Source organism: Hyperolius riggenbachi, chromosome 5, assembly GCF_040937935.1.
Source record: "Hyperolius riggenbachi isolate aHypRig1 chromosome 5, aHypRig1.pri, whole genome shotgun sequence".
Classification (NCBI taxonomy): Eukaryota; Metazoa; Chordata; class Amphibia; order Anura; family Hyperoliidae; genus Hyperolius; species Hyperolius riggenbachi.
In genome coordinates this window covers 193472860-193495052 of record NC_090650.1, presented here as the reverse complement: position 1 = coordinate 193495052, position 22193 = coordinate 193472860, and the positions used below count along the sequence as shown (strand labels likewise).

Below are 22193 nucleotides of genomic sequence, written 5' to 3'. Positions count from 1 at the left end.
CCCCGCCGTGATTTGACAAGAAGCAGCCGCTCGCGCGAGCGGCTGCTTCTTGATTAATTAAGCTGCAGCTGGCGACGCAGTACTGCGTCGCTGGTCCTGCAGCTGCCACTTTGCCGACGCACGGTATAAGCGTGCGGTCGGCAAGTGGTTAAAGGAGTTCTGTGGGGGGGGGGGGGGGGTTTAAAACAAAAACTTACCTGGGGCTTCTACCGGCTCCCTGCAGCTGTCATATGCCCACGTCATCCCCTACGATCTTCCGTTCCCCACCACCGTCACTGTACAGTTATTCATCTAACTAGACGAATACAGCTGCGCCTGCGCAGCTGCGGGTGCAGTATGCTTCCGACGTTAGTTAGACGAATAATTGAATGGTGAGGGCGGCGGGGAACGGAAGATCGTAGAGGACAGCGCGGGCACATGACAGCTGCAGGGGGCCGGTAGAAGCCCCAGGTAAGTGTCAGTTTTTGTTTTGAAAAAAACCTCCACAGAACCCCTTTAAGGTAAGAAAAGTAATATTGAAATTAAGTTAATCAGGAACAACTTATTGAGTGATTATTTTGCTTGTAAGGGCTCGATTCACAAAAGAGTGCTAACTCAGTTAGCACGCGCAAAGCTTTCATTGATCGTGCACAAAGTTAAGCAATGTGTGGTGTGCGCAAAACGGTGAACCGGGTGCGACTAAAACATTGCACCGGGTGCCCCTAAAACGTTGCACCGGGTGCGCCCAAAACGGTGCACTGTGCAAAGTTTTAGGGGGCACCCGGTGCAACATTTTGGTTGCACCCAGTAAGAACATTTCGCACGCACCACGCAGCGCTAAACTTTGCGCGTCCTAAAGGGCTTTAGGCATGCTAAGGGGCTTTTAGGCATGCTAACTGAGTTAGCACCCTTTTGTGAATCAAGCCCTAAATGTGCTGAAAGGTTATTTGTATCAAATAGGTGATAATTAAGTCATTTATGAGAAGTTTTGTGAATAGTGTTAAGCCGGCCATACACTAGCCGATTACCCACCGATCGACAGCAGATACGATCACTGGGATCGAATCTGCTGTCACATCGTTCACGCTAAACGCTAAGTTTCGATCTATTTTGTCCCGAAATAGATCGATCCCGTCAATCGCTCCGTGCGGGAAATTGCCGTCGATCGCCTGCAGGTAGGGAGCGTGTCACTAGCAGCGTACCATCGACGCAGGTATACATTACCTGAAGCTGGCTCCTGGCATCTTCTCCGCATCACCTCCCGACTCCTGGCTGGCATCTTCTCCGCATCACGACGGGCATCCGGCGGCATCCATGTATAACTTCCTGTGTCACTGCAGTAACAGCGGAAGTACAAATAGAGGGCGCTCTATTTGAACTTCCGCTGTCACTGGAGTGACAGAAAGTTATACGCGGATGCCGGATGTCGTGATGCGGAAGGTGATGGGAGAAGATGCCAGTTGGGAGCCAATGCGGAGAAGATGCCCGGGACCAGGCTTCAGGTAATGTATGCGGGGGGGGGGGGGGGGGGGGGGGGCAGGTGACAGCGGCAGCTCAGCAGATGGTGAATCGGTTTCAGGCTGAAATCGATTCACAATCTGTTTGCAGTAAAGGCAGCCATACGATCCCTCTCTGATCAGGTTCGATCAGAGGGGGATCTATCTGTTGGTCGAATCTGATGGCAAATCAACCAGTGTATGGCTACCTTTAGCCATTGTGTTTATTAGTGATAATTACACTTTGTGTGTACATGGCTATAGATTATGGACCTCTTTACAGGAGGATAGAACATAGTGATGACTGTTCATGTTGCTTCCTCTCTACACATGGCATGCTCAAATATTTTTAAATGTCAGATCAGAGGCTGTCCTCTGGTTAGGTTGTCTGGAGTTATCAGCGCTACAGGTCAAGAAGGACAGAATTAGGGCCGCTTCACATGTCCTGCTGCTGGCGGCTCATTTCACCATAGTCAAACACTTTTCTGAAAATGAGCAGTAAGGCTTTTGGCATCGTTTTTCATTGATTTTTCATTGCATCACATTTTGAGGCTGTAGGGCAGGGCTGGGCAGGCACCGGCCTGTAAGCTATATCTGCTCTGCTGGTGTTTTGAATCCGGCTCTCAGTTAAAGGCAAAATTCCTCTCCTCCATCCTCGAAAAGTTATGTGTGGTGCATAATGAAAAGTTTAACTCGCCCAATCACACTTTTCAGCGGCAATCTCCATGGCCACAGCGGCGTCATGTTACCTGCCGTCAGTTCCTGCCAGTGTGTCACATGACATCACCATAGCCATGGGGATCACCGCTGGAAGATGTGATTGGGTGAGTTAAACCTATCATAATGCACCCACTCGCAGCTTTGCAGGGGGAGAGGAGAGGAGAATGCAGCCCATAACCAAAAAAGTTTGCCCAGGCCTGCCCTAGGGGGTACGTAACAGTAAAGACCACCGATGCTAGAAGCTAAAAGCTGCATCTCAGAGAATTTGATTTTACAGTGGAGCTTGCACAATCAGCTGTATATGTACTGAGATTCATCCATTCATCACAATACAGTGACTAGAGATGTTGCGAACTGTTCCCGAACCGTTCGCCGGCGAACATCTCAAAATCTGTGGGCCTTCTACTACTTTCGGGTCGCAATGACCCGGAGTAGTATGCCTGCGCTGGCCCGGCAGTGCGCGCCCTAGATCGCGCTCCTGTTGCCGGGCACTTTCTGTGCATGTGCGTGACGTCATGAGTGACGTCACGCTCATGCACAGAGAGTGCCTGGCAACAGGAGCGCGATCTAGGACGCGCTCCGCCGGGCAGCACAGGCGTACTACTTCAGGTCATTGCGACCCGGAAGTAGTAGAAGGCCCATAGAGATTCGCCTGGCGAACGGTTCGGGCCATCTCTAAGAGTGACATGGTGGATCCAGGCGATAAATAACGGGATGGTCATGAGCAGCTGTCCATCTGAATTGGTCCTTACAAATCTTTTAGCATGTTAGACAGCTTGAAGTACACAAAGTAACTGTATGTTAACTACTTTCATTCCAGATGGCTCTGGCCCCTTAAGGACCAGAGTCAGCCTCTTGATATTTTACACATTAATTGCTGTGATTGGCTCACAGCAATAACTGGGTCAGAAATCAATTAAATTGGCTCCTGACCGAGATATGGAAGCTCTGCTCTCAGTGTGACAGCACAGTAAGCGGGTACAATGAATGAGACGAACAGTGGCGCAAGTGGTGAGAGTGACGAGACAGCGCAGAGGGAAGTGTACGTATTACTACGCTGCCGATGAGCAGGGTGCAGGTTGAGCCAAATGATGGCTCAACCTGCTGCCACTGAACTAACCAGCAGCATTAAAAACTATTTCCCCTCCAAGTCTTAGCAACTTAGCAGACAGAGAAGTAATTTGTGGTCCAGATCTACGAATTACCCTGGCGCAGGGTGCGTACTTTAGCACTAGTGCTATAAAGACAGCCAGTCTGGGCGCTCAGCGAAACCACCAGCGGGAATAATTGAAATCTATGGCCTGTTAGGAATAAAATGACGCAAACATGGTGTAGATTTAAATCATTAAAGTGCTGTAAGGAATAGCGAATAGCGGAGATGCCGCCGCGGAGACAAGCGGCATGGTGGCCATGTCCGCGTTTCAGCCGGCGGCCTCTGCCGCACGGTAAGAGGCTCAAGTTAGGTCTGGTCCTTCCATTGCTCACAGGTTAAGAACTACGCGCGCACGAGCAGAGCGACAGGACCTTTATGCAGCTAAGAGGGGGGTCAGCTGACTCCAGCTGGCATCCGGATTGGCTGGGGCATTGGGGCGGCGCTATGAAGCTTGCTGGGTATATATAGAGCAGGCTTGTCAGTAGCTCCATGTCTGTTGTTGCGTATGCTATATTGTGTTAGCTCTCAGACCCCAGTCAGTTCCCAAAGTGTGTTAGAACCAGCCGGACCTGGGAATTCACACTTAGCTAGATTCTGTTGATAGTTTTAAAGTACTAGTGCATTGTTTATTTGTTATGACCTATTGCTTCTGATTCACGTTGCCGACCCTGCCTGTCCCTGACGTTGAATCAGTCTTCCGATTCTGTACTTTGTCTGTCCGCTCGTTGTCAAACTCTGCCTGTCTGACCACTCTACCCGCACTGGTGGGCCCTGCCACTAGTGAGGGAAATCAGTTTCCTGCACCAATCTCCTAGGTGTAGGATACTGTCTTGTAGTCGGGATTCCTGCTCCTCAGGTATCCTAGGCTGCAGTACTGTCTGTCTCACTCTTGCTTAGGTTGCAGTACGCCTGAATCGTACGGGGCTACAGCACCAATTGTATCAACTACTCCTAGGCTGCAAAACAGTCAGCTCCATTTGTTCTCCAGAGGAGCCTGAGGTCAGCACTACTGTAGTTCTCTCCTTATACTGTGCACCAAAACACTACCGGGCTGCAGTATACTCTGAATCACTTACTCCACAGGTGATCAGTTATCCAGCATTATTGTATTATACACTTTAGTCCGCTTGACTGCAGTACTGTCTGACTCACCTCGCCTTTAGGTGAGCATCAGCTGCAGGCTGAGTCACCCGCTCCTCGGGTAGGCCTCTCATCTGAATTACTGTTACACCCAAACACAATCCTCCACTGGTTGTCACGTCTCAGGCTATACTAGTATTATTGGTGATTCTGCAGATCACCATATAATCAGACCAAGCACTATGGACGCACTACGCAGCCAAGTTGAAGTCCTGATTACCGCGGTGAATAACCTCACCGGGGTGATTAATACCCAACAGACTCAGATCACTCAACTGTCTGGGACAGTCAGGACACTTCACACGGCTGTCGATACAGTGTGATCCCCTCCAGTTACAGATTTACGCATGGCGGTACCTGAGAGGTTCTCAGGACATAGATCAGATTTTCAGAATTTTAGGATTCGTGTGTTGTCCTATTTTGAGTTGAGGCCTAACTTATCTGGATCAGAGAGTCAGAGGATAACCTTTATTAAAACTCTGTTGAAGGAGACTCTCAGACATGGGCATATAGTCTTCAGTCAGATCACGAGGCATTATCTTCGGTTCAGGATTTTTTTTAAAGCTATGGCCATAATATATGATGATCCGCACGTGGCAATTACTGCTGAGAGGAAGTTAAAGACCCTCAGGCAGGGTCGTAATTCGGTAGAGGTTTATGTGGCAGAGTTTAGGAAGTGGGTTGTGTCAGCTAGATGGGGAACGTATGCATTACTAGACTGCTTTCTGTCAGGTCTATCAGATGCAGTCTCTGATCTGATGTTGGGACATCCCGAGCCCAAATCCATAGACGATGCGATCTCTCTGGCAATGCGAGTAGATCGCCGTCTATGATACCAGAAACAGACTCGTGGGAAGGTTGTTGTAAGATCAGTCTCCTATGCCTCCTCTCCACCCTCGTCATCTCCAGACGAGCCGATGCAAATCGGACATTCTAGATTAACGCAGGTGGAAAAGAACTGCAGGAAGTCAGAAGGACTGTGTCTACACTGTGCAGAGCAGGGTCACGTGGTCCAGAATTGTCCTAAGAAGTCGAGAAACGCTGCCGCCTAGGAGTAGTCAGAGGTAATACCCTAGGCGAGCAGTCACTACCTCTAAACAATAATCGTTTACTCCTTCCCTGCTCCATCATTTGGGGAGGTCAGACCACGGCTACAGAGGCCTTCGTAGACTCCGGCTCTACAGCCAATTTTATAGATTTAAATTTTGCAAAAGGATTGGGGATTCCACTGCTCCCATTGGACCGGCAGATTGTGGTCACAGCAGTTGATGACTCTCCGCTACAGTGTAGACAACCTCTTTCACAGACTCCCTTACTGACTCCCAAACACGATCCTCCACTGGTTGTCATGTCTCAGGCTATACTAGTATTATTGGTGATTCTGCAGATCACCATATAATCAGGTATAGCATCTGTATTATTGGTGATACTGCAGATCACCAATAATCAGAGTTCTCTGTGTGCTGACACCGATCGTTACAAGTGCATTTAAGGTTATATATAATGAATACACAACTGGATGAACATGCCCGAGTACAGGACAAATAATGTGAATTAGTTCTTCCTGTCTTGCAAATGAATGAAAAGTGTGTATTACATTTGGCAGTTCTGTCTATTGTGTTTCACACACCAATGTGTAGGAACTAGTGTACTTTGTTAAAGCCAGTGGAAGCTCCTGAGGGACCAATTAGTAGAAAATGTCTCCTCTCCTCTTTCTCCTGAACCTCCCATTGCAAGCCCAACTATCTAGTTACTGAATAACTGCACAAGTCTAAGAGGCAGCTCACACACAGCCCTCCTCCCTGCACTCCAGAGTAATGTGCCTCTAGTGATGTCACAGCCATTATAACCATGCATACATGCTAGGAGAAGACATTGCATTGCATTATAACTTATCTATTCATGCTTTCCTGCAGACCAGCTAGCCTGTGACAGTTTTTATATGTGTTCAGTATCTGTAAATAGTTTTTTATCCGTAAAGTTCATATTTATTTGGCAAAAGAAAAACATTTCATATCTATATTTTTACTACAACACCAAGTTAATCACCAACATGTGTTCCAGGCCCAGCTGTCAAGGCTACAAAATATATTGGGTAGAAAGAAGAAACTAAGTTAAAATAAATATCCCTGCTAACTAAAGGATTATCATAATAGATTGTGTTACATTAGAGTCAGAATTTCCCTTCTGATTCAGTAGATTTGCCATACTTTTATACAATACACACACAGAAAGCTGATTTTTGTTCTTCATTATTTATTTAAGTATTGTACCTGAAAGTACCGTACCTGAAACACAAAATTAAATGTATGTTCTAAAACATTACACACAACAAAAAACCAAAAACAAATAGAAAACAAAAAAAGTGGTCTAATGTCAACAAAAGGCATTTTTACACTTCACTGAAACTAATTGATAAGATTGTCCTTTGCAGGACAAATTATCAGATTGTCCTGCATTTAAATATGCAATTGCGGTGCAAACAAAGAAAGAATTTACATTTCTGGAATCACTTGTTGGACCCCTATAATTTGACTGAACTAGCAGGAAATATCTGGCACAGTTCAAAGTTGCACAGGGAAGAATAAAGCACTTCTGTTTTTAAGGAAACAATTAAATAAAGTTCTCTGACTTGACAGATGCACTGATTATCATCTCACATGCCCAGCGACCAATGAATTTGAGGGTTTTGTCTAGAATATGACATAAAAATGCAAATGAATGTTGCTACCACTTACTTCATGGTAAATTGCATTATATATGGCAGTTACCGCCTTCTTCACAAACTACCCTGAAATTATACTTCAACGCCCAAACCCCCTTTAGAAGTACTGCTACAACTGTCATAGCAATGCTATAACCTATTCCAGTAAAGCTTATAATCATGTGCTAAGGCAGAGTGTGTAGTCACACCAAATCACCATAACCATGGTCACCTACAGTGTTACTAGCATTAGAGTACAAGGAGGTGTATGATAAGGCTGCCAGATGGGGTATGAATATAATCACTATATTTTTACTGTAGAACCAGGAATAATAGATACAGAAAGATTGGTCAGAGCTGTCTAAATCAGGAATGTCAAATTCCAGTCCTCAATGGCCAACGTCCTCCCACATTTTGTAACAGCTCAAAGTAATTGGTGGGACTGAATCAGGGAAGGGAAGGTTCATCAAGTAGAACACATTTCTCAGTCCATCCTAACCACTGGCATGGATATGGCCCTCATGGACTGGAGTTTGACACCTGTAGTCTACAGGACAAAAAGGGCGCAACCATAGACTTTAATGCAATTATCATTAATACGGTGAAAAAAAGCAGAAAAAAGGGCATCGCAAAAAATATTGTTAACAACATTAGAATATTATAGTTTTTGAAGTAGTTATTGTTTTAGAAGCTTGCAACGTTATAGTTTTTGTCATATTGTTTTGTTTATATGTACAGATTTTACGTTATCAAATATATTATCGTTTCTATGTGTAAAAGGGTGTTTCTGCAGAGGGAGTGGTTAGGGTTAGGTAACAACAGGGGGAGTGGTTAGTTTTAGGCACCACCAGGGGAGGGTTCTGTGTGAGAGTAGGGTTGGGTTAAGCTGTATTGTTAGATTACGTAACAATTTTTAACGGTAATATCTTTTCATTATTATTTCCCATCTGTAATTACAATGGTATTTATCGTTAACCAAGTTTGACAACTATGTTTATCATTATCAGATTTCGTTATCCACCCGCGCCATTTCGTTATCAAGCCCAGCCCTTTTTTCACTGCGTCATTTTTTCATGCAGGTGAATAAAGGGCATCAACATATCACAATGTAATCCCTATCATAGTCAGTTATGGTCTTATATAACTATTGTAGTCTAAGACCAATTTTTTTTCTTTCTTTTTTTGTGGGGGTACCAATTAACCTGGATGGAATACCCAGAGGAAACCCACGCAACCACGTATATAAGCTATATAAGATGCAATACTGTATAAGTTACAGTTTACCTGAAATGATATATAGCATAATGAGATACACATGTATATATAGTATGAATCCTGCTTAGAATGTGCCTGTGTTCCTTTTTTCTCTCTCTTACTACAAGAGTGAATAACCCAGAGCTGTAAATCACAGTTTCTATGTAGTCAGGTAAAGTCGGACCAAGAGCTGTAAAACAGCGCAGGAGATTACGGCTATAGCAGCGCACAGTGAGTAATTTGGATGCCATGAAAAATCGGAGCACAAATTACTACAAAAACACTGTAATTTGGTCTCCAACTGGAAGCTGAATTACATCTTTTCCCCACTATCCATTGGCGGCCTGGAGGGGGAATAGTAATTAATGCCGCTAGCACTTGTGCAGGAGCAGGATGAGCTGTTTACCCTGCACCCAAATTTCCCGGCAGCCAATCCATAGGTATACAGGTCTGACTGCTACATAATTGTCCCTGATAACTAATTAGAGGTCATTAAACTTGTGTCATGGTTAAGACCAATATACTGATGGCAGTAGACCCCTCAAAAGTTCAAGATGTCTCTGTATGAAACTAAATAAACATAAAGTACAGCAATGAATTGAAACCTGTAATTTTAAGCTTTAAAACTAAAATAAGAATATGTGATTCCAGGAATGTTTCATTTAGGATTAGGTCTACAGAAACAATTGTTTATCTTAGCAGTTAATCATCACTTTAAGTACAAATCAAATCCAAAGATACCATTGCATTAATTTGTATGCCAGCCTTAGCTAAATTTATCAGCTGTCCAATTTAAAGGAACAGTATCACAGATTTTTTTTCCATTAAAAATATACTGTTTGTGTATACATACTTAAGACGTACATTTGTCCCAGATTGAAATGCACTATTAATTACTTTTCTCCTATGTTCCCTGTCACTTATAATAGGCGGTAAAAAGATCTGTCAGGATTTGGAATAGTCCATCTCCTGATAGGAGATTCTCTGGATTTTCAAAGCACTTACTGAATGCGAGTTGCCCAGTCCAACTGCCAGATTATTAAGTAAATGGGTAGGCAGGCTTGCCGACATCTTATACAGATCCTTTCCAGGGAATGTTTTCGTAAAGGAGATTAGTCTAAAACCTGTTAGATCTGTCAGAATTCTACTGCCTACTGTAAGTGACAGCAATATGGGAGAAAAGTCGTTTATAGTTCATTTTAATCTAGGAGAAATATACATCTGCTAAGTATGTGCACACATGTATTTTACATTATTAATTATTTTTGATGGTAGTCCTTTGACAATTATATCTCATATATTGTTACAACAGCTACATAACTGGTAGAATAATACATTGATAGAGTAATGACATTAAGTGGACACCAGCACATTCCTTTACTTGTTTAAGCCGCAGCATAATGTGTATAGAAAGGAGAGAGAGAGAGAGAGAGAGAGAGACGCATAGCCATGTTTAATCTCCAAGGAGGAAAACTGCAGTAGAATAGTTACTCTCTTACAACCTTTCTTCACTTACAAGCAAAATCTTTAGAAAAGGTTCTGTGAAAAACAGGTGCTGTATAGTCATTTATATGAATAGAAAACAAAATGGATTTTTTGAGGACTGCACTGATGATTTTTACTCATTAACCACTTCTTCCGAAATGGACGTTTATAAACAACCTATTTGTGCACCTTTAGTGCAAATAGGGGGTTTATAAAAGTCCCACATTCCACTAAATGGATAAGAGAAAATATAAATACACTTTTTCTTATCCTATTTTTTTTGCCTGTTTATCTACATAAACTAGTATTAAAATTAATTATGAATCATATCAAATTAATAAAAATGAAAATGTATTGTAACAATCTTGTGAATCATTTATTGTTTTTTATATATTTTTTTTGTTAAATTCTCACAAATTGTAATGTGTTGCTTTTGTAGAAAGACACTACAAAATACTTTTTATGGCAGGTGGAAAACATATTAATATGAAATTTGTAAATGTACTTTTCATTGCTCATAATAGTACTCACCATAAATTCTTCCAAAGACTGATAAGTTTTTCCTCGAAATTCACAATAGTTCTTCCTTTCTTTGCATTGTGGGCAACATTGACTATTGTCAATTTGAATACAGCGTGGGTGCAGTCTGGGGCACTCTGGTTGAATGCAAAGAGGCCCTTCCTCAGTACAGCGACACGGACAAGCTGAAGGGCCAGGTGTGAACTTTTCCCCAATAGCATACACAAATCCACTCTCATCCACACAGCCTTTGCCCCGATAATCTGGATAGGCATATTCCTCTAGAGTTTCCGATGTTGGAACAGGATCCGAAATGGATAATTCCTCCACAGGCTGATCTTGAACAATGTCTAATTGCATTTGTGTTGTACTGACTAGTTTGCTACCCAGAGTTTGAGTATTCAATGTCTGTTTTTGTCTACTCCAGATATCCTTGCTTATAAAAGTTTTGTTAACTTTACTTTTCCACTCTTTCATTGTTTCATCTTTCTCTAATTTTTTATCAGTTAAACTGTCCATTTTTGTTTGGTTTTGACTGTCATGAACTATGTGCTGTTTTTTTCCTTGATTGTCTATTTCTTCTTGATCCGTTTGTGTAAGATTTTGTACATGTAGAGTTGGGTTGCACAGAGCGACCATTAGGCAGCATGTTACAATAACTGAGCTGGAGAGAGCTCCAATTGCCATTACAGTGGAGCTGGGCATTTCCTACTTCATCACCAAGTGTGGGCGCCTTCATTCAGGGTTGGCCAGCAGGGTTGGTTTCTGTATTAGAAGAAAATAATAGGTTCTGTTCATATTTTAAATAAATCAGTGGTGAATCATGTCCCAAACTAATACATTTTATGATTTGTTGACAGCATCTATTACAGCATATATATATGTATATTAAAATGTATTTTTACAGGAATTTTCTAAAGACTGTATGGCATTATAAAGCTGTTCAAGCATACCCTGTCCTTTCTGGTACAGACTCTGAATCTATAAGATTCCATTGTGATTTATATTAAATGGGGAAGAACAACATTTGTCAAGGTAGAGAGCAAATTTAATAATCAACATAAAGGTGAACTTAGTCGCTTAATGTTGAGCTGCATTGTTGAATGTATTTATTAACAACTATTAAGATATTTTAGGGCATACTTGATACAGTATATTGGTATATAATTTTAAGCATATCTTTAATTTATATGTAGATATACTCTATCTATCTATCTATCTATCTATCTATCTATCTATCTATCTATCTATCTATCTATCTGCAGGTTGCTGTGTAAAAAATTAACACAAATTTGTAGAGAGTCCAAATACAACATATCAAATGCTGACACTATTTAGTTACGCCCCGGCCTGTATCAGACATTTTGAATACTAAAGAAATTGGTCTCCTCCGTTTCCAAACATTTACAGACTATTATTAAAAGCAGAGGTGATGCAACATATTAGCAAATGTGCTTTAAGTGTTGCTGGCATCAGATGCAAAATAGTTTTTATTTTACAGAAAAAAATAATAAAATAATAATACAATTGTTGTGTCAGATTAGGCCTTTACTATGTTGTGATTGTACTGTTTATGCTACATGCAACTAAATGTAGTATTTACATGATTATCAACTGTAACATGTTATTCTTATTTACATTATGCTTGGCATGAAATACTTCTTGGAAACCAGATTGCGGTACTTATCCGTTAGCCGGGCGCATCTGGCAGATGGTGCTGTTGTTGCTAATTTCAATCACAAAACTGTGAATGCAAACGCCGGATGCGCCCGGCTAAACTGTATGTAATGCGCCCGGCTAACTGAATGTAAACGCCGTAGGTGGTAACAATATGTATATTAACCACTTCACCTCCCTTGCTACGCTTATCTACTCCCCACAAAACTTTACTGGAAGCTCAGGGGAGTAGATAGGCGTACTTGTGGTAAACAGTGTGCTGTATGCCCAATAAGCTATCTGATTATGTATATAGGGTATCATTTTAACCGTGACAAGTGAGAGAATAGATTTTGTGTTGTTTGACAACTGAGGGATAAGTCATGTGATTTTTTTTACCGGAAAACTAAATGAAAAGCAATAAAACTGTTATTTTCATGTACTCTATACCCCTAAATAAATACTTGTAAAAAAAAAAAAAAAAAAAAAGTGACAGCATTGAAAAGAGAATACATAGTTACCCTAGGGACTTAGCTTTTAAAATATGTATGCCATGAGAGTGTATTACTGTTAATCATGAAGATAAGGGCTTTTAATTACTGATAGAGTACAATGAGAAAACAAAAAACACAAACCAGAAACTAATATATTATCACCATACATTGTACTAGGAACATTATTTAAATGTTGAGATAACCAGGACAAATTAGCAGATACAATGTGTGGGTTTTACCTATGGTAACATTGTTTATTTGAAAACTATAGTGCATGGAAATGGAGAAATAGTGTATTTTTTCTTTTTTTTTTCTCATTTTTCCCTTTAAAATGCACAGATAATAGCATATTTACTAAAAGCAAATATCACCCTCACAAAGCATAATTTGTGGCAAAAAAAACAAGATATAGATCATTTACATCTGATGAGTAGCAATAAAGTTATTGGTGAATGAATGGGAGGAGCGCTGAAATGTGAAAATTGCTCTGGTTTTTAAGCAAAAAACCCTGTGGTGCTGAGGTGGTTAAAGAAGAGAGTTAATTAAATGACAAATAAGCCGGCGGCAATGTGACAGATCAAGCCGCCGGCTTGCTTCGTGTCACGCTCTCCTCCCCCCTTGCCCTCTTTCGTATGGAGCCCTGGGAAGGGGACTTGTGTCCCCTCAGAGTCGTTCGTCGCAATAAAACAAGCAGGATTCCCTGCCGCGACGAACGACTCTGGGGGGACACGCATGCCCCCCCCCCCCCCCCCAGGGCTCTATACGAGAGAGGGCAAGGGGGGAGAGGAGAGCAAGACACGAAGCAAGCCGGCGGCTTGATCTGTCACATTGCCACCAGCTTATTTGTCATTTAATTAACTCTCTTCTTTAATATACATATTGTTACCACCTACGGCGTTTACATTCAGTTAGCCGGGCACATTACATACAGTTTAGCCGGGCGCATCCGGCGTTTACATTCACAGTTTTGTGATTGAAATTAGCAACAACAGCGCCACCTGCCGGATGCGCCCGGCTAACGGATAAGTGGCCAGATTGCCAATTATTTATCTATTTTGATGCTGAAATCTCAGTCCCATTGTATTTACACATGACATAGAAAAACTTGAGTTTGCAAAAAAATGTATATGTGTATGATTATTAGTTAAAAATTTATATTATTCACACAGCTCATACAGTATCCTCATGTGTTACAATATATCAAATTGTTTGCCAGGACTAATAAGCATGAATGTAATTAGTTTATATATAGTGTTTTTTAAAAAAAAATTACAGCCAAACACAACTATAAGGCCTCTTTCAGACAGACGACTAAATTGCATGCTTGTCTGCCACCCATGATGAATGCCATTCGAGGGCAATTAATGCATTTGCATTCCTGGGTGTTTACCCCTAAGGCTAGTTTCACATATTATGTGGTACAATTGTCCTGCAGTAGGAGAGCCCGGGGCAGGACGCACCATTTCTCCATCCATATTACCCTGCGCTAGAGTGTGTTGACTGGATAATATGTGTAGCCCCGTTCCCTGGTCAGTGACGTACTCCCTGCTGGAAATCTCTTGTCTTATATTAATGGAGGAACTGTTGACTGAAAATATTCAAATAAAAATAAAAAGTAAAACTTTTTTTATTAATTATTATTATTAATTATGTATTTAATTTTTGCAATGGTAACACTAACTTGGAAGAGAAACACTAAGCAAATGCTACACCTCTCCTGTATAACTAGGTAGTCTATGCGTAACACTATAATAACACTAAGGGAGGGTCACACCTATTAAAATTTACATGCAGTTTGCAAAATTATGAAAACAGGCTTGCTGTACATGTAAGGTATTTCAAGAGCATCACATTGCGTTTTCGATTTTGTGCAACTTTGTTTTTGCAAATTTTCTATGCTTAGAATTTAGACAGCAGGTCTGCTTATTTTTGTGTGCTATGTGTAAATTGTGTCTCAATGCAAGTCAATGGGAATTCATAAAATATGCATAATAATTAATGTATTGCACAAAAAATTGCATGACATTCTAAAGTTAATTAGGAAAAATAAGAATTTTCAGTGCATATAAAAATTGCAGAAATGTCCTTGAATGTTCATTAAAAAAAAAAAATCACAAAAGCAATTTGCAGTAAAGCTCACTTTGTATTTCTGGAGCCACTGCCCATCCTGCTAATAGTAACAGGTGTTCTCTTTTTTTGAATGGCAGCACAGACTTGTAAAATGGGCTAGAATAACTACTAACTACAGAAAGTAAAAATGGTAAGCAGTTAAATGTTGCCGGGGCAATATGATGGTTACACATACTGTAGTAAGTGCTCAATATATGCTGCTCGTAATAATGTTGTAAAAGCCCCACTGACAGTAGAAAACAATGCATTTAAGCAGCTAGTGGCGAATGTAATGTGCAGAAAAGACCACCATCAGTACTGCTGAATGCTTTATGTAATATATGCTGCACTTAATACTGTGCTACCAGGGGCGTAGCAATAGGGAGTGCAGAGGTTGTGACCGAATCAGGGCCCTTGGGCCAGAGGGGCTCCGAGGGGCCCTCCCTCAACTTCAGTATTAGCTCTCTATTGGTCCTGTTCTCAATGATCATAATAATCACTTCTATATATACTCTGAATAGTGGGAATCATTAACAAACTGCTCCCCATTCCCTTCTTGCACCTCTGACACAGTGGTTGTCCTTGGCAGGTTTTGGTGCACTGTATCAATTGTTATGTATAGAGTGCTTGGGGGGCCCCAAGGCAAAACTTACATCGGGGCCCGCAGCTCCTTAGCTACGCCACTGTGTGCTACCAACTACTAAGACAGACAACAGAAAGTAGTGTTGCTGCTGATTGCTCTACAAAACACAGCTATACACTGACAAGGCCTGCCAACACAATGTTCTATTATCCTGCAAAATCGTTATCATACAAATTTCCCACAACAGAAGAAATAAGTCTGCCCCCCCCCCCCCCCCCCCATCCCCCTGAAAAAAAATGAAAAACGTAACGGCTGCTTTGTAAACACTGCAATCTTTCACTTTGAGGCAGAGAACACACTTTACTGTGTTCAAGCGTGTTTTCTGCACAGAAAAGTTGAGAACTCATGTCAATCAATGGGCTAGTTCACACTTAATGCGGTTTTCATGTACAGAAAAAAAACTGCCATTCTGCATGATAATTCTGCACATTTTGTTTTCACTATCAATTACATTAACTGCTGTGGAAAAAAAGTGTGCGTTTTTCTGCATAGAAACACACTTTGGGCTTGATTCAGCAATATGTGCTGTAGTGCGCGTTATGCACGCCTTACATAGCAGCGCTCGTTGCCATGTAGGGAGAGTGCCTTCCTTAGTTACGCGCATTGCTTCCTTAGCAATGTGCATAACAGTAACTGCAGGTGGTCCTGCTCCTGTGAATTATCGCTACTGCGATACTTCACTTGCAGCCACTACTGTATTAATTTACATAACAATGCAAATTAACACGGAAGCGGCCGCGAGTAAAGTATCGCAGTAGCGATAATTCACAGGAGCAGGACCACCTGCAGTTAAGGTTATGCACATTGCTAAGGAAGCAATGCGCGTAACTAAGGAAGGCACTCTCCCTACATGGCAACGAGCGCTGCTATGTAAGGCGTGCATAGTGCGCACTACAGCACATATTGATGAATCAAGCCCAAAGTGTGTTTCTATGCAGAAAAATGCACACTTTGTTTCACAGCAGTTAATGTAATTGATAGAGAAAACAAAATGTACAGAATTATCATGCAGAATGTCAGTTTTTTTTCTGTAAGTGAAAACCGCATTAAGTGTGAACTAGCCCATTGATTGACATGAGTTTGCAGCTTTTCTGTGCAGAAAACGCGCATGAACACAGTCAAGTGTGTTCTCTGCCTCAAAGTGAAGGATATTTTTAATTGAACAGCATGCTTCACTCTACCTGAAGCAGCGCAAGCATAACATGCGGTGCCACTGTCCCGATCCATTGTGTTGCATTCCTGTTGTCATAGGGAATGTAGCGCAATGGCCACTGTGAACGTGGCCTTAAGGTGGCCACACACTATACAATTTTTTTTTAATATCTGTTCAGTTCAAGAATAGCAATCAATTTTTCTGACTGATTGTAATAATTCAAAAATCTACCAATGTACCACACACCTATGTTCAATTTTTCCCCAATCATGATTAAACTAATTGAAAGCTCAGAAGAAATTGATTGGAACTGTACATCAAGTAATTGACAATCCATCATAAACCATACAATTCTTGATAAAGTTGGTCTGAAATTTCCAACTTGTCCAATGTAAAAAAAATAGGAAATTTGATCGGGTTTATAGATCGAAAACAAAGAAAAGCTCTCAATTTTTCAGGACAACTGATCGAAAATTATCGAATTGGTGAAAAATTTGATCTTTTAATTGTATGGTAGGCTGGAGTCACACATACAATGTGTACAGGTCCATTCCATTCCTCTGCTGTCAGTTTTCATCAGTTTGCATCATTTTGGTATCAGTTTTCTATCAGCCCTTTTTTTTGCGCTTGCTGATCGCTGATGATCGACAAAGTGCTATAAGTTTGATCCCAATGGCAGTGTTGTAATCATGGAGAGATTGCAAAATGCTGGTTGCCGCATTTTAGTAAAGATCACAGAGCAATCATATCAGTTGCTACAGTAGCCAAATCATGATCGCTCCGGGAATCACATGGAAATTGCAGCACTTTGATAAATCACAGGTGCTTTTCGATTGCCACAAAGCACCTGACCTGACTGCTAATTGTTGGATCGGGGCATTATGGTACAGTCGGCTGAACTCCACAGATTTCACTACTGATGACATGAAGTTCAAATAACTATGTAAGAAAATGGCACCTCATTCTCACTGCTGAATACATTCAGTCACTGGACAACCATGTGGCAATCTGGGTCTACTGTATGTAATCAGTAGAGATGGCCCGAACCTCCGATTTTCGGTTCGCGAACCAGGTTCACAAACTTCCGCAAAAGTATGGGATATACATACTACAATATTGATTGAGAATACGTTTAAAAGCTTGCCATTTCCCTTCAGTGTCCTCCCCTTGTAGTGCATTATCCCAGTTCACCAGAGTTAGTGCCTGTCTGAGTTGATCGAATTTTGCTTTTCTAAAGTTCATAGTTTTAGTGGTCCCGCTGCCCCGTGGCCTATCAGTCACCAGATCAAACGTTATCATGTTGTGATCACTATTTCCCAAATGTTCTTGAACCTGCACATTTGATGACATTTAACGCTGAAATAAGGACTTATTATAGTTAATAAATGCCATGCATATGGAGTTTACCAGCAGTTTGTGGCAGGTGAACAGGAAGATCAGAAATCAGGGCTCTGAAATCATGTTCAAAGAAGATATTAGCATGAAATTACTAACAAAAGTTTTTTTCCCCCTTGATGTGTTTTTTTTTTAATTCACATTCAATCATTTGTGGGAACAGGTAAGACATTCAAAAGTAGGCCAGTATTCAGTTCATCAAGTGAGGGCATCTGAGGGATTTCATATTTCACTGTAAATCACCCTCTGGGATCTACTGCTACATGAGTTGAGGTACTTACCACTACCTTCTGAAACATGAGGTTGGGACATAGTCCCCTGCCCATAACTTGGAAAGGGTGTTCTGAATGTTTTGAATCATATAAGCTGAGGAATACCAGTTTGCATAGGGAATTCCTCTGGATCAACAGGGATATGTGAGGGAGCAGGCTGGTGTTGTACTTTGTTCTCTGGTTGAACTTGATGGACATATTTCTTTTTTTTTAAACCAAAATAACTATATAACTATATATAATTAATGGTTAACGGTTATTTGTAGGAAGAACACCATGCTGTATGTTGTTTAAATTGATTTTTAAAATGTGTGCTGTCACTTTTACATTTTAACATTTTAACAAATTGAATTGGGAAGGCAATGTAATGATCTGCTCAGCTGCCTGTGCAGGCAGGCAGCTTTTTGACCATTGTTTAGGTTTGCATGCTGCAGGACTCTGGAAAGGAGACCTTCTGTCAGTTTTGCAGCTTGTGCTTGCTGAGGAATTTGCATACGTTGTCATGCAAATTGCCTGGCCACATTCATTGGAGGCGTGTACTATAGGTACTATGTGTTTCCCACAATGCTTGGCTGGTCATAAGAATTCCTTCCTGTGAAACACTCCTGGAGGAGTGTCAGCCTTACTCTTTGTTTGATGATCAGCTTAGAGTAATTCCTGAAACTGCGCTAGGCAGGTTTCTCTAGTGCAGTTAGGATTGCTTATCTGTTTTGTTTGTTCTGTTGCGATTGTCCTGTCCCAGCGGTGGTCGACAGGAGATCGTTCTGATCTCTGTTCTTGGAGTATAGCTGGTGCAGCGGTTGCTACCAGATATCTCTTCTGATCAGTCTCACTTGGATCGCACTAGCATCTTGCGCTAGCGCTGTGGATCCTTCTGTTCTGTCTCCTTGGATTGCGCTAGCCCCTTTTTCGCTAGTGCTGTGGATCCTTCTGTTCTGCCTCCCTGGATCGCACTAGCATTCTGCGCTAGTGCTGTGGATCCTTCTGTTCTTCTACTCTGTACCTGGATCGCACTAGCATCTTGCACTAGTGCTGTGTATCCTTCTGTTCTGCTACTCTGTACCTGGATCGCACTAGCATCCTGCGTAGGGTGCTGTGGATCCTTCTGTTCTGTCTCCCTGGATCGCACTGGCCTCTTTTTGCTAGTGCTGTGGATCCTGTCTCTCGCTTGTTCCTGTTTTCGTGTGTCTGTCTTGTCTGCTACGAATGCTTGCTGGAGGCTCGGTGAGGTAACCGTTAAGCAAGCGCTCACGTCCTCTGTTTTATGTTTGTCTGTCGGTGGTTAGTTAGGCGTGCTTGTCCCTGTTGTGCTTATCACACGGGGACCGCGCACGAACGTGTGCACTGTTGCGAATGAGTGCGGTGTTCGCGTTCAGTTAGCGTTTGTTGTTTTCTTTACCTTCTCGTTGTATGATTTGCTGTGCCTTCGCTACTCTCGTGCTCTGCCTTGCTGTAGCCTTGTGTCACGTCTGCCGATCGCACCTCTCGCGATCGCGTTCCTGCTTCATATCTGCTGTGGTGTGTGCACCATGGCGGTTTGGCGACTAGGTTGGCGCACACACATACAACCTGTCCCTTTGCTCGTTCTCATTCGCAATCGCTTCTCTTGCAATTGCGTTCTGCGCTTCGTACAATTCTTGTCTGGCATTTGTGGAGGTACAGAGGATTGGTTACTCTGCACTCCCCAACGCCATCTGCCGACAGAAATTTCCCTCTACGGGTGCGTAGCACCTTTTGCTGGGTTCCTGCAATTATACGCTTGTGGAGGATTTCCGCCGTATCAGCGCACGCGTTGTGCGCTGATCACGGAGGAAGTTCCACAATCGTTAAAGGCAATAATTTATTATTGACTGAAGCATAGTGATGCGAATGATCTAAAAATGATTGCAATAATTACCCCACCCCCTTCTACAAGTATTAAAAGTATATTTTCAGTAAAAGTTTAACTTTTTCACATAAAGCTATCAGGTCTTTAAACAAGTTCCTTTCCTGCACATAAAATGTGGTAATAGTAGCATGTTTTGGAGCTTTACAATTAACTTAGAGCTGGATACAAGATAATTGGAAGTTGGAAACTTGAAAATCGGTATTAATCAATTACCAGTACTACATTTTATATTTTAACTTGGAAATTACAATTGTCTTTTGGAAACTTTAAAATTAGAACTTTTAAGAAACAACCCTTCACCCTTGGGTAAGAAAAAAAGAAGCAGCCCCTAAAGTGTACCTGATGGCAGTATGCTGAGATATCACACGGTATATCAGTAAGTCTGCATTCTACTTACAGAAAACTGCAAAGGGTCGCTTCTTTTTCTCATTCTTTACTGTAACATTGTGATTTTTCAGGTTCATCATATAACTATGTATCACATAATCACACATGTTTTACCAACTCCTACTGAAATATTTCATCAGCTTTGCAGTCCTGCCTAGTCTGTGCCCTATACAAGTCCGCAGGAGGAGATTTATTTTATCTCCTATATTTATATTGGGTCATCCAATCATACAACACTTTCCTTTCCTTTGTGTCCGTGGCCAGAATTGGCTTTTCTCCTGAGTTTGCTTCAACTGACTTTTCTTTTGAATTTTCTACCAGGAGATGATTTTTCAACTTGTCTGCAAAATAACTATTCAGCACCTAAGAAATAAAGAAGTACTAAGATGTAAAGCAATAGCAAATACTTATATTAAATATTTTTTTTCTTTTGTTGGGATCTAAAAAAGAACCCTGTAGGCTGTGGGCTCCCCCACCATCCTCCCAGGCCACTCCGCTCTCCAGCAGTCTACCAGCTCTGATAGTTGCTGACTACTGTGTATGCACAGCACTGGTCATTGGTCCTGCTTCCATGGCCAGCAGCATTCTGCTCTTGCCCAGTTAGTTAAAGTGAAAAAGAGACGAAGCACCCTCGTGTATTTTACCATATATATCAGTGGGAACATTAGAGAAAACACCTCCCCTGCTCTCTGTTTCATTCTTCACTGCTTAGCCTGCTTGTTACCAGCCCTGATAAAATCCCCGACTGAGCATTCAGCCTGGCTTTGCTCAGGAATCCTTATAGCTGAGTTTGTCTTCTCTGATGTCTTTTCAAGACCAAGCCTGCCCCCTTCTGGCTCTGCTATAATTACTGGTTAGGGTTAGGCACTACCAATGGGTGGTTAGGGTTAGGCACCACCCAGGGGGTGGTTATGTTTAGGCACCACCAGGAGGTTAGTTAGGGTTTGGTACCACCATGGGGGGTTTTAGAGTTAGGCACCACCAAGGGGTTTTAGGGTTAGGCACTACCAGGGGGAGAGTTTTAGGTGTAGGCACCACCAGGGAAGGTTTAGGATTAGGCACCACCAGGGGGATCTAGGGGTTATGGATGGGTACAAGGAGGGTTCTGTGTGAGAGTAGGGTTAGGTATAGTACCAGTACAATATTTGTAATATATACAATTTAGTGTGTGTATTACCAAGGAGAGGGGGTCCAGGGGTTAGGGATAAGTATAGGTAGAGTTCTGTGTGAGAGTACAGTTAGGTATAGTTGCAGTAAAATACCTGTAATACCTACAATTGTATTACTATGCTTAATACAAGTATAAATATCGTGTTTTGTTATAGACAGTATTTTCCCATTTCATTACCGTTAATTCAACATATTTAACACTTGATTTTCATTTACAGTATAGAAACCAAAAATATTGTTTTAAATAAAAACTAAATAATTTCGTGTATATCCCATGCCCTTTTCCAGACGCCCTTTTTGCATGTACGCAGTAAGAGTGCTAACCTCTTAGCCACTGTGATATATTAAACAATTGAGCACTATTTGTTCAAGAACACATGGAACATGTAGAGGATATTGCATAGGTAAGAGGCTGGATTTTCTGTGTAAAATATAACTATCTAATTGGCAACCAAAACAAACCTCAAGAGAAAAAAGTATAAAAGGAGATTAGATCTGCTTTAAGAGTAAAACTTGCTTCCGTTTGCTAAATTGCTATGAACATCATAATTGAATGTGGTTGCAGAAAACTTCGTT

General features: G+C 41.6%; 1 protein-coding gene across 1 annotated transcript in view; it reads right to left on the bottom strand.

Moving 5' to 3' along the window:
* VWC2 (von Willebrand factor C domain containing 2) overlaps positions 1–22193 on the bottom strand; it is a 567725-nt gene that overhangs the window by 485050 nt on the left and 60482 nt on the right. The window contains exon 2 of the mRNA XM_068234542.1: positions 10463–11215. Coding sequence (XP_068090643.1) covers positions 10463–11155 — 693 coding nt within the window. The 5' untranslated portion in view covers positions 11156–11215. The remainder of the gene's footprint in view (positions 1–10462; positions 11216–22193) is intronic.